This window comes from Impatiens glandulifera, chromosome 4 (genome assembly GCF_907164915.1).
Source record: "Impatiens glandulifera chromosome 4, dImpGla2.1, whole genome shotgun sequence".
Lineage (NCBI taxonomy): Eukaryota > Viridiplantae > Streptophyta > Magnoliopsida > Ericales > Balsaminaceae > Impatiens > Impatiens glandulifera.
In genome coordinates, this window is record NC_061865.1 from 6,606,501 (window position 1) to 6,619,027 (window position 12,527).

Genomic DNA, 12,527 nt, shown 5'->3' on the forward strand with positions numbered 1-12,527 from the left:
AACATATATAGTATTGTTATGTTAATTCTAAGTTTGTATTTTGTTAGTTTTACAATCATGTAACTTATTTTGTTTGTTTCACAAGTCAGATGTTTCCTTGTATCTGATCTCTACCTCTTTGTGTTTATAGTCATTTCTCTTTCATTCTATCGGATCTAGCTTTTCGTGTTTATAGTTAAGCTTCTCTATCTGATCGGCGAGATTGTATCAGTTCTCGATCGATTCGTTCCCTTGAAGCTATATGAATATGTGTTGTTCTTTCTTTCCATATCTCCTCCATTTGCTTACATTCAATGGAGAACAGTTGGGCAACTACAATTTCTTCTGTATCTTGTTTTGGAACGGTGATGAGACAAACAGACCTGTAATGATATGCGGCAATGATCGCAATACATACTCATCTAAGGGACTGAGATCCGTTGAATGTGTTTCATTGATTGATATTCTTTAGATTGTTGCTTCAGTTGGTTGAACATATTGAGCTTGACACCCTAAAATTTGTGTTTGGCAACTGTAATTGAACTACATTTTACTTCATTCATGTTTCATTTTGATTTGTAGTGTCTTTTTTTATCATTATGATCATCTTATACTATCAGGTTGGAAATTCTAACACATGGGTTTGAGGATTTGGGATTATATGTTGGATTTGGAAAGAGGATATTGTCTTCATTGAAGAATTGAAGAAGGTTTTTGAATGTTGTGATCGGATGATGGAAAGATGCAGGTTTGTGAGTGATTCTGTGTTTAATATGATCGAAATGTTTTTTGAACTTGAAAAGATGAGCAGGAGTGCAGGACGTTGGGGAACTACATTTTACTTTTTCTATTTTTTTTTTTTCCGATTTGTAGTGTCCTTTTCATTAATATGAACATCTTATACCAGGTTGGAAATTCTATCATACGAGTTTGTGAATTTGGGATTTTATATTGGAAAAAGGGTATTGTCATTTGTCTCCATGGAAGAATTGAAGAAGTTTTTGAATGTTTTGTACAGGTTGGAAAGAAGCTGTCTTGTGAGTGATTCTGTGTTTAAGAGGCCTGAAAAGTTGTTTGAATTTGAAAAGATGATGGAACGATGGCACATTTTTCGGTATTATCATGTTGTGTTTTGGGTGAGAATTCTTTACCGAGTTTATCAAAATTGTATGTATGATATTTTTTTTTAAACTGTTTACTGATTTAAAGATATTTTATGTCAAATTTTATGACTTTAATCAATAGTCTAATAAACATAGTATTGTTATTGTTAATTCTAAGTTAGTATTTTGTTAGTTTCACAATCTCATGTAACTTATTTTAGTTGAAAATTGGATAAAAAAAGTTAGATGTTTCCTTGTATCTGATTTACCTCTTTGTGTTTATAGTCATTCTCTTTCCTTGTATCGGATCTACCTCTTTTTGTTTATAGTTAAGCTTCTCTATCTGATCGGCGAGATTTTTTCAATTCTCGATCGATTCGTTCCCTTGAAGCTATATGAATCTGTGTTGTTCTTCTTTCAATGTCTCCATTTGTTTACATTCAATGGAGAACAGTTGGGCAACTACACTTTCTTCTATATCTTTCTTTGGAATGGTGATGAGCCAAACAGTTTGCGGCAATGATCGCAACCCATAAACATCTAAGGGACTGAGTTCCGTTTCTTCTATCTCTGTTTTTCATTATTGATTTTGTGTTTCATTGGTTAGATTGTTGCTTCATGTGGTTGAAAATATTGAGCTTGACATCCTAAAATGTGTGTTTGGTGACAGTAATTGAAGCTATATAGACTTGTTCCTCTCGCTATCCAGTGTTGTAATTTAATGGAGCATTTGGACGTTGGGGAACTACATTTTACTTCTTTCATGTTTATTTTTTATCATTATGATCATCTTATACTATCAGGTTGGGAATTCTATCATATGGGTTGAGAGGATTTGGGATTATATATTGGATTTTGAAAGAGGGTATTGTCTTCATGGAAGAATTGAAGAAGGTTTTGAATGTTGTAATCAGGTGATGTAGAGAAGCAGATTTGAGTGATTCTGTGTTTAACATGATGGAGAAGTTGTTTGATCTTGAAAAGATGAGCATTTGGCTGTTGGGGAACTAAGTTTTACTTCTTCCTTGTTTCATTTCGATTTGTAGTGTCTTTTTTATCATTATGACCATCTTATACAATGTTGGAAGTTCTATCATATGGGTTTGTGAATTTGGAATTATATTGTCATTTATCTGCATGGAAGAATTGAAGAAGCTTTTGAATGTTTTATATAGGTGTTGGGAATAGCTGTATGCGATTGATTCTGTGATTTGGAGGATGGAAAAGTTGTTTGAATTTGAAAAGATGATGGAAAGATAAAACATATTTTTTGGTATTATCATGTTGTGTTTTGGGTGAGAATTCTTTACTTTATCAAAATTCTACGGATGATCAATTTTTTTAATTGCTTACTTATTTAAGGATATTTTATGTCAAATTTTGACTTTAATCAATAGTCAAATAAACATAGTATTATTATGTTAATTTTAGTTTCACAATCTCATGTAACTTATTTTAGTTGAAAATTTGATAAAAAAAAGTCAGATGTTTCCTTGTATCTGATCTACCTCTTTGTTTATATAGTTAAGCTTCTTTATCTGATCGTCGAGATTTTTTTCAGTTCTCGATTGATTCGTTCCCTTGAAGCTATATGAATCTGTGTTGTTCTTTCTTTCCATATCTCCTCCGTTTGTTTACATTCATGGAGAACAGTTGAGCAACTACACTTTCTTCTATATCTTGCTTTGGAACGGTGACTCCTCCGTTTGTTTACATTCATTTGGTTTAACATATAGAGCTTGACACCCTATAATGTTTGTTTGGTACCAGTAATTGAAGCTATATAGATTTGTTCCTCTTGCTATCAAGTGTTGTAATTTACATGGATTATTTTGACCATGTGGAACTACATTTTACTTCTTCCATGTTTTTTTCGATTTGTAGCGTCTTTTTCATCATTATGATCATCTTATACTATCAGGTTGGAAATTCTATCATATGGGTTTGTTGATTTGGGATTATTTATTGGAAAGAGAGTATTTTTTGCATGGAAGAATTGAAGAAGCTTTTGGATGTTGTAAACTGGTGTTGGAAAGAAGCAGGTAGTGATCTGTGTTTAAGATGATGCAGAAGTTGTCTTAGTATAATTGTATGTAGTGGAAGATTAGCCAATGATTTTAGTTAGTTTGAGCCTTGAATCATATGATCTTTGATCATCTTTCTTTTCGAGGCTTTAATCCTACTTTTGACATCAATAATGAAGTTTAAAATCAAAATATTGTTATTATTGGTCCTTGTTTGGTTCCCAAAAGTCAATAGTAGATCCATCAATATGAGAACTTATTGCATGATAGTACTTTCCTAACACTATAGAAAATGTATATGTACAAATGTGATCTCATTTGAATCAAAATTCAGAAAAATGAAAAAATCACATACCATTGAAATAGGTTTAAATATGAAAGGAAGAAGGAAAGAGAAGTATCTTGAACGAAACAGAGAGAAGGAAAGAGAAATAAAGAGACAAATCTGAAAACAAGGATGATGATGATAATACAATTTTAAAAAAAATGTCATACCAAGTTTTATAACTTATTTGATAAAACTAAAGGTGTAGGTAGAAAGACCAAACCGTTTAAATTTAAATCGACATTATTCAGACCAAACCAAATATCAAACAGAACTGGTCAAATTGATTTGATTTGTGTAGACATCTGAAAGAACACTAGATGCTCCAGACAGACATGGTTGATGATTTTTATCTGAACTTGCTGGACTGGGGCAGTGCCAATGTTCTTGCCATTGCCCTTGGTTCCACAGTCTATCTCTTGGATGCAACCGACTGATCAACCTCTGAGCTAGTCACGATTGATGATGAATGTGGCCCTGTGACCAGTGTCAAGTGGGCTCCTGATGGGCAGCACATTGCTCTGGGCTTGAATGAACTAAATGAACATACTTCAAGAGTCCTTTTCATGACTCAAGTAAGTTTCTTGTTTTTTTTCCTCCTTTCATTGATAGTTTGATTGATGATTGATCGGATGGTATTTGATATTTGACAGAGCCCAGATCAAAATACAATTGCAACTGCTGCAGGAGATTGGAACACTTTCTGCTGCTGAAGTTGCAACAAAATCATTGGCAGCAAAGACTAACCCTGAGCCATTTGCAAGCTCAAACTGAATTCGTTGATGAGAAACAAGAGAAAATATATATGAATTGTTAAAGCTACAATTAATATCATTGACATGGATGATGAGATGGAGCAGCAGCTGAGACACTACTACTGCTACAATTAAATATCATTGTTATGTATGTATTTTAGGTTAAAGCTCGATTATTTATAAATGATTAACTTGGGTGGGATGCAGGCCTAACTAATGGATATGATAATTCAACAATGGTGGATGATGATGATAGAAAATTTCGAGATCAAGATAAGATCAGTTGCTGCTGCCCAACAGAGAAAGGGTCAATTGAAATTCTTCAATTTGATTGAACAAACTTATGCATGCTTTGTAAAAGGTGCAATGTTTTGTTACTAATAAATAAATAAAGACATGTTTTTTTCTTATTTATATTAATGAAATCATTTATTTCTTAGTTATTTTACTTTTTAATTTCTAGAAAAGTAAAAAAGAAAATTAAACAAACCATAACAACACTAAATTACTAGAACTACCCACTTCTTAAAGGTTTACTATTACAATGAAGAACAAAGAAAGACAAAAATAAATTAAGCAAGTACACACCTTCAATATTGAAACCCTAATGAAGAAGATCCATCCACCTGACAAAAGAATAAGCAATTAATTAATCTTCAAACCTTGTTTTGTGAAGAAGGTTTAGTTGAAAATCATAAACATTAGAAATGATTATAATTCAGCAGTTATAAAAAATGACTTACTTGATTAGAAATAGTAACCTCTGCAACTATGTAATGATCCACATAAACATTTCTTCCTTTTTTTCTCTTTACCAGATTCAAATGGTATACCATAATCAAAACTCAATTCATTCATGGGAGCAATATTTCTAATTGCAAATAAACCAATATGGATATCGGATTCATTATCATTATTTCCACGCGAAATCGGAAGCCAATAAACATTAGGATCACAACTATGATTCATAAACCGACCTACATTCCCAATTTTTCTCGAGCTAATAACCACCGGATATGGTACTTTAACATATCCATTCGACTTATAAGTACGCGACATATCAAAAACATAGTCATCATCATCATTAGATTTCTCAACAATTTCCCCTGCATATTCACATATAAAAGCTCCAGCTCGAATAGGATCCCATGACCTAACCCCCCAACCTTTGTTCTTCGTCTTAAACACCTCCAACTGAACTTTCAATCCAGCCTGAGAAATTCTATTGCGACAGTTAAGAGGACATAAGCAAGAGGAACCACATTCATATATCAATGAATTTGAACTTAATGCAACTCCCAAACTCGAATAACTAAGTGAACCTTCATTTTTATGAACACAACAGCAGTTTAAATTGCCCGGTTGACATCCACCTCTGCAACTGCAGCTTTTACACGAATTAATTGGTTTAACATTCTTGAGACTGGTACTGTAAGTGAAAGAAGCAGGATTTTTTTCGTTATCAACTTCGTTTACAACACAAACAGGAAGATTTTCAGCCCCAAACGTAAGATCTGTCAGGATAACCCCATTTCTCGAAGAAATACTTTCCTTCCAACGCTGAATCGATTTCCACAATGTAAAAGCCTGAGGCTGACCAGGTACTCTACCAAGTTTATACTTGAAATTATTGTATCCTGCTTTACCTTTCTCCACCCAGGATTCCTGAACTCTGTAAAGACCATCATAGAAATACACCTTCCCAGTTGGATGGGCAAGATCCTTCATACCACGAATTACTCGTATATCGTTACCTTTATGCAAGCTCTTCTCCAAAGCAAGATTACCTTTTATGAGTTTCTGATCGCTTATAGTTACATCTTTGTCTTTCCTATTCATGTTCCCACCTTGACCACTGTAAATCAAGATTTCTCCGTTATCATCATCATCATCATTATCCTCGTATCCTCCAGACGAGACAATACCAACAGCAACAGATTCTTCGTCGGAAACTATCTTCATACTCATGTAATCAATCCCAGCCATTGGAGGAGCATGCATTCCCACCACACAAAGTTCCATCCTGAAAAAGAAAATATCCCCAACTTCAATTCCTGAGACAGCTCCAATCTTCTTTTGGGTATTCGTTCTGATTCCTCTATTCAACAAGAATGCACCAGCCTTAAGGTTAGCATTCCTCGCGATTATCGACGACGTACCTCCTTTAGAATCTTCATGTTGGATAATCTTTCTCCTCAGTAAATCAAACATCATAAGGACAAAATTAACTGATTCCTTGTCCCCTTCAGCTTGCGACGAGGAATCAAACCTCATAAGATCATATGATGACAAGAAACTGTTAGCAACCATCTCAATATCAGCATCAATATCATCTCCATCTCCATCACCATCTTCAGAGTTTCTCATCTTTTTCCGAGTACTCTCCCCTTTTGAACTACCCATATTCTGATTACATTTATTCATCATGTAACCATTTCCATTTACAGAATGAGGCCAGTCTTGACTAACAGACCCATTGTGAGAAATGAATGGAAAAAACGATGTAACTCCAGGTGGAAAAGGTCCAGTTGGAGGGGTACATACAAATGAAGCAGATTGGGGAGATGAAAATGAAGATGTACCAGAAGATGATGAAGGAAACATTGGCTCAAGACAACGCAATGGCTTGACATTAAAGATTCGAGATTTATCTAGAGTTGCAGATGTAGGTATTGACTCAGATCCTAAACCTTGTTCCATCATAACTCAAGCAAATTCACATGAATCACATCATCATCATCCTGTTGAGTGATTTGTTCAATCAAACACTGTAGAAAAACAAAGAAAGTAGAATTAATCGTTTAAAACCCTACAGAAATCAGAAAGTGTGCATTCTGAATCAATTTCAAGTAGAGAGAGATTGTAGATCCGAAGTACGAACAAGATGAATCAAAGTGAATAGATGAACAATGGATGGTCTTTCAGCTTTCTTCGAAGTCCCACACCGGCGACGAGTGGGGACTGTGCATGCATTCATTATTGTTTAATTTTTCCTGTGTTTTTGATGATGAGAATATTTAACCAAACATAACTCTCATCTTTTTAATTATCATAATATTGCCCATAATATTTATTCATTTTATAATAGAACCTTCAACTTATAAATATTAAGCAAAAATTTATATCTTTAAGCACATAAAAAGTTTGAAACAATGAATCTTTAAGCATGCCAAATTTTCGGGTTATCGAAAAATCGAGTATCTATGTGACCTGAAATTATCAGTTCAAGTACCAAACCCGACTAATTTAGAACTGATTTTTTTAACAATAAGTTCGTTTTACAATTTATTATTATTATTTTTAATTTGAACCATTTCATACTATTATAATGACGTATCACTACATCACAAGTTGAAAAAATAATAAAGAGAGAAAATTTATTGTTTTTACAGCCAATCAAATTGCGCCACGTCATTCTTTTTCAAATTCTCCCGCCCGAGAGACCAACTGAAAAGAGCATAAGAGATCTCACTAAGAACTAAGAAGATCCTAACTTGAAATGTAGTCATGAAAGTAAAGATAGAGATACAAAATGGAGTGACATTTAGCTATAAGGGCAAAAAAGGTAGCTTGATCCAAATTGTAGTGAAGAACTATAATAACATTAGGTAATGCGGTTTTCAAACATGATCCAATTGTTCGGATACGAAATCAGATGGACAGTATTCTCAAACGAAGTCATTTATTCGACATGAACATGAGATTCAAGTATGTAAAACACTAATGACAGATAATAAGAGCAACTTATGTTACACACTTTTAACCATTAATAAGCACCAAATCATTTATCTTATTCTTATTCTTCTTCTTCACTAGGAAAGGGAACCACCACTTTTCCAAACATAAATCACCGATCTGTTCAAGAACAGTTTGTCTTGTAACTTGCAAGTCCTAGCAACTCCGGGCCTTCTAGTCTCGGATTGTTATCAAAGCTGAAAGGGGAGATAAATTATCAAATGAGTCGCATTTTAAAGCTTAGACAACAAATTATATGGCTCGGGATGGTGTAGGTGGTAGGTCCATCTGGAACTGAATTCTGAATCCACGTCCAGATATCTTATACAAAAAAAAGTGTTTCCAAATGGGTATGTCATTATTGAAGTAGAAATATATTCTTGTAGGAGGACTAGGTCATCAATAAATAAGCGAAAAGATTTGCGAAAAGATTTGCGAAAGTTCTGTATAGGATTGGGGAAAAAAGTGCAATTTCATGAACATTTCATGGCATCAGATTCCAAATTTAGATATAAATGTGTGTCCAGAAGAAATATGTTCTTACCTGTTTATTGGAATGTGCTCAAAGGGGCCAACAGTAGGGATTGTTCCACAAAGATTGTTGTTTGAGACATCGCTGAGAAAACAACATCATTTCTTAAGTCAGTCCCATGATCACCCATCATCATAAAAGTGGAACCAAAATGTTATGTTAAGGAGTACTCACACAACTTTCAGCATAGAAATACCAACAAGCTCCCTTGGAATTGGGCCAGTTAGCTGATTATCATTAAGTCGCCTTACATTTTACATGCAAAAAAATAAATAATGGTGAATTGGAATTCTATCATCCCCATCTTATTGGAAGAAACCTCATAGATGAAAACAATTGAGATACATACAAGAAAACAAGAGACTTCAACTTCCCTAATGAGGGAGGGATTGTTCCTGAAATGTTGTTGCCATACAGATCCAAGCTAATTAAGTTCTTCAAATTGCCAAGTTCTTTGGGAATGGAACCTTGTATGTTATTTTTATAAAGCTCCCTGCATTATACAAAAGAGGTTTATAACTCAGTAAGTTACATACCATGAAGCTCTACAACCAGAGGACTGCAATGTTTGTTTTAATCAACTATCTATGAAGCTATTTGAGGTAGGATGAAAATTCAATTCATTGAACTTGAAGCATTATTCACCAGTCTTTTTATTAGGCTCAATTAGCTCATCAAAATTAATTAATAGGCAAGTAAACTCATAATTAAGCCCTTAAAATATGAAAAAACGTGATTTTTTCAGTTCAAATTTTACACATATGACCATTTTCGCTTACTAAACCCTTCTGTTTTTGTTCAAGTTAAACAGGTGTGGACGTTACAAGAAAATTGATCTATTCAACAAAAATGGTCCTATGTAGCTGAAGGTTTGCACATAAAAGATCACATTAAAAATTATCAATTAGAAATAGTTCATAACGAAACAATTTCATAGTTTAGGGCGGATTTCAAAATTGGCGAACACTTTTGAAGGCTTATTTATGAGTTCTCTCGCTTTAGTCTCACACTCTAGCTTATTATTTGAACTTGAAGGATGAAATGAGCCCAATAAGAGTTCCATGGGTGATTTGAAGTTTCAATATGAATTTAATAAGTTGTTTGAATTTTATTTTCTTTGATCTATATATATGCACACCAGTACAAAAAGCAACTCACAAGTATTGCAAGTGTTCAAGCTTTCCAAGTTCAGGAACAAGATGGCCAGACAAGTTTGTATTGCCTAGATCCCTGAAAAACATTAACAAGAAACAATAAGGTACTCAAAATCCTACATAGATGATAGAACTAGAAGTTCTCCGAATAAGCATTTTGATGAATTCGTGAATATCTTACAAATGTTGCAGCATGAGAAAATCCAAAGGAGTAGAACAGTACAAAGAATATATACACAAGTGAATATTAACAATCTATTGACATGGAAAACAGTTTTCTTCTTCCTATCCTTCATGTCATACACTCTATTCCCTTCACCATTTTACATCCATTCTCTACTGCATCCATTAGTATAAGAACATTCATCTTTGCACATAAATAATAAAAAAAACACAATCTTTAGCTACTGATTCATTTGTGAATCCTTGTATGTCTGGTGCATATTACTGATCATTCCACCCATTATGCTTTGATGATAAACTATCACCAATCATCAATCATAACTATCAAAAGTTTCATTCAATACATCCCATGTCTGAATATGTATGTAAACTAAAATAAAAAAAGATCGAACAAAAGGATATCAACCCACAAAAACCCAACTGATCATCATCTTTTGACATCAAAATTAAGCAAAATCGGCAAAGTAACACAAAAATATATGCAAAAGGAAAGGAGAAATAGAGACAATACACTCGCGTGACACGTCTGTCTTGATTGCAAGTGATATGAAACCAAGTACAAGGAGTAACAAGATTGGGATCCCAGCTTTGTAGAACGTTGTTCGGATCGGACAGACTTCGGCGAAGCGTGTACAGAGCATCCCCTTCCGAATTTCCTCTGACCGTCGATGGAAGCATCCAAATCGACAGTAGAATAGCTGAAAAGAGATGAAAGTTGATGATCATGTAGCGATTGAAGACGGAATCAGCCATGTCTTCTTTAGGATTTCAGTTTCTGCAGCTGCTTGGAATATATATGAATGGAAATCTATCTGGTTCATTTTTTCTTCATTGTTAGGGTTTACAGTGTGTATGGAGACTTGGACTTTCAGTCGTCGGTCGTTTACTTTTCGCCGACGACGACGACTCATGACTCCGTTTGTGACGATTCATTTATCTTTTTAGTAATCTATATATATATAATGATGCTTAATTTTTAAAGTGTCCGGATTGCCGGGTCGAGAGCTGTGGTTAATTTGGATACTTGGGTCGGATTGTGGGTTGACCCGTTTTTAAATTTAAAACGATTAAAAATAAAATTAAAAATGTTAGAAGTATGTTTCGAACTTGCAACCTAACAAAACAAGTACAACTCTTTAACCAACTAGGCTACAAAGAATTTATAATTTAAATTCAACACCAAATTTGATAAACGCGGGACGTTTTAATATTAATATAAGTTCAACTTTTTAAGTAACTAATCTATATAGGTGTTGAGTAAATGGATACTTGGGTCGGATTGTGGGTTGACCCACCCATAAACTTAAAACGGTTAAAAATAAAATAAAAAATGTTATCCGTAATTTTTTTTCACGATTTTTATATTAATAATCGTGCAAATGTACGGGCTAAATGCTAGTTTTAAATAAAACTAGTTTTTGTATTTATAAATATGTATATATTAATAAAAAAAAATTATCCATTTGATATCTGGTTTAGCCGAATCGATTTTTTTTTCTTAAATTTGTATACTCTAAATAATATTTTTGGATAGTTGGTGGTTCTATTCGTCGGTATACTGTTTGATTGTGTTGGTGATATTTTTTTTGAGTTTGTATTTGTTCATTTTTTAGTAGCAAAAAAGACGAAAATTTTGGATTGAAAGTTATTTTTTATTTTCTTAATAAAGAGTTTTGGAATTTATTCTTTCATACGAAGGACTTTCCTCTCATTATTTGTATGATTTTTTTTTTGGTTATATATGGAGATGGTTCATTTTCACTTTGATATGACATTTTTTAGCGTTGATTACCAGTTACCAACACTCGGTTAAGGATAATTTTAACTTTCATTTATAATATTTGGTATAGATTTTTCCGACGCTGTTTTATAGGTTCGTTGAGCTTGCTCTATTTCAACACTCGTTGTTCATGAACTTAAATGAGTTCATTTTTCGAGGAATTTTCGACAAATTGAATGATCATTTGTCTTTTCTATTGTGAGTTTTATTTTTGTAAATTATTTATACAATTTAACATCTAGATTATCAATAAATTATTTTTATTTTGTATAGGTTATAGTGTATTATTTACTAATTAATTTTTATATATAACTTTCTTTTGAATTTAATTAGAATTATTTTTTTATAAATAAAAACTCAAATCTCAAAATTCATTTGAGTTATATTATGTTTGAATTAAAATTTATAATTATTTTTTAAATACAAAATTTAAAATTTTATTAGTTATTGAAGAAGGTACTTAATATAAAAGATAATTTAAGAGACATTATTATTATTAATTATCTCTTTTGAAAATATTTTTGAAGTTGTGATTGAACTAAAAATATATAATAAATTATTTTAAAGTAATTTTTGTTTTAGGATCTTATTTTTATATTTATTTAAATAAATAATATTATGAAATATATATTTATTAATATTTTATCATTCAAACATTTAAATTTATGAGTGGGCATTTATACAAATAATCAGTCCAAAGAGTCCAAATAGACCATTAGACCCAAATAATTGAATATGGCTAAAAGCATCTCCAGCGCATGATCTGCCCGCATCTGACAGCGTGAAAAATGGTAGGTCATTGTTTTTTTTTTCATTTTTTTGCATTGTAGATAAAAACAAAAAGAGGGCAGTCATTAATTATATAATATAATATACTCTATAATATAGGAATATTAGTTATATATTTAATTATAATATTTTTTCTTACTATTTTTTTAAGTAATATTATAATAACAT

General features: G+C 32.5%; 2 protein-coding genes and 2 non-coding genes across 4 annotated transcripts; 2 read left to right on the forward strand and 2 right to left on the reverse strand.

Annotated features, from left to right (window-relative positions):
- Window positions 1-337: 337 nt before the first annotated feature.
- LOC124937140 lies at window positions 338-419 on the forward strand. The gene has a single exon (XR_007099251.1). It is a non-coding gene; the product is annotated as a small nucleolar RNA SNORD25 (small nucleolar RNA).
- A 1,273-nt stretch (window positions 420-1,692) lies between these two features.
- LOC124937201 lies at window positions 1,693-1,835 on the forward strand. Its single transcript, XR_007099309.1, has one exon. It is a non-coding gene; the product is annotated as a small nucleolar RNA snoR136 (small nucleolar RNA).
- A 3,098-nt stretch (window positions 1,836-4,933) lies between these two features.
- LOC124935904 (histone-lysine N-methyltransferase, H3 lysine-9 specific SUVH1-like) lies at window positions 4,934-7,053 on the reverse strand. The gene has a single exon (XM_047476337.1). It carries the CDS (start codon window positions 6,887-6,889, stop codon window positions 4,934-4,936), a length of 1,956 nt encoding a protein of 651 aa, XP_047332293.1. The 5' UTR covers window positions 6,890-7,053.
- Window positions 7,054-7,772: 719 nt separating this feature from the next.
- On the reverse strand, window positions 7,773-10,695 carry LOC124935906 (leucine-rich repeat protein 1-like). Its single transcript, XM_047476340.1, has 6 exons — window positions 10,302-10,695; window positions 9,612-9,683; window positions 8,803-8,946; window positions 8,628-8,699; window positions 8,466-8,537; window positions 7,773-8,118 (listed from the first exon to the last, which is right to left on the reverse strand). Exons 1-6 carry the CDS (start codon window positions 10,541-10,543, stop codon window positions 8,046-8,048), a joined length of 675 nt encoding a protein of 224 aa, XP_047332296.1. The 5' UTR covers window positions 10,544-10,695; the 3' UTR covers window positions 7,773-8,045.
- Window positions 10,696-12,527: the final 1,832 nt, after the last annotated feature.

Coding starts and splice junctions, on each gene's coding strand:
- LOC124935906 (XM_047476340.1), bottom strand. CDS start 10,543: ATGGCTGATTCCGTCTTCAATCGCTACATGATCATCAACTTTCATCTC. Junction 8,538..8,627: donor ATTTCTATGCTGAAAGTTGT/GTGAGTACTCCT, acceptor TTGTTTTCTCAG/CGATGTCTCAAACAACAATC. Junction 8,119..8,465: donor GAGCACATTCCAATAAACAG/GTAAGAACATAT, acceptor CTCCCCTTTCAG/CTTTGATAACAATCCGAGAC.
- LOC124935904 (XM_047476337.1), bottom strand. CDS start 6,889: ATGATGGAACAAGGTTTAGGATCTGAGTCAATACCTACATCTGCAACT.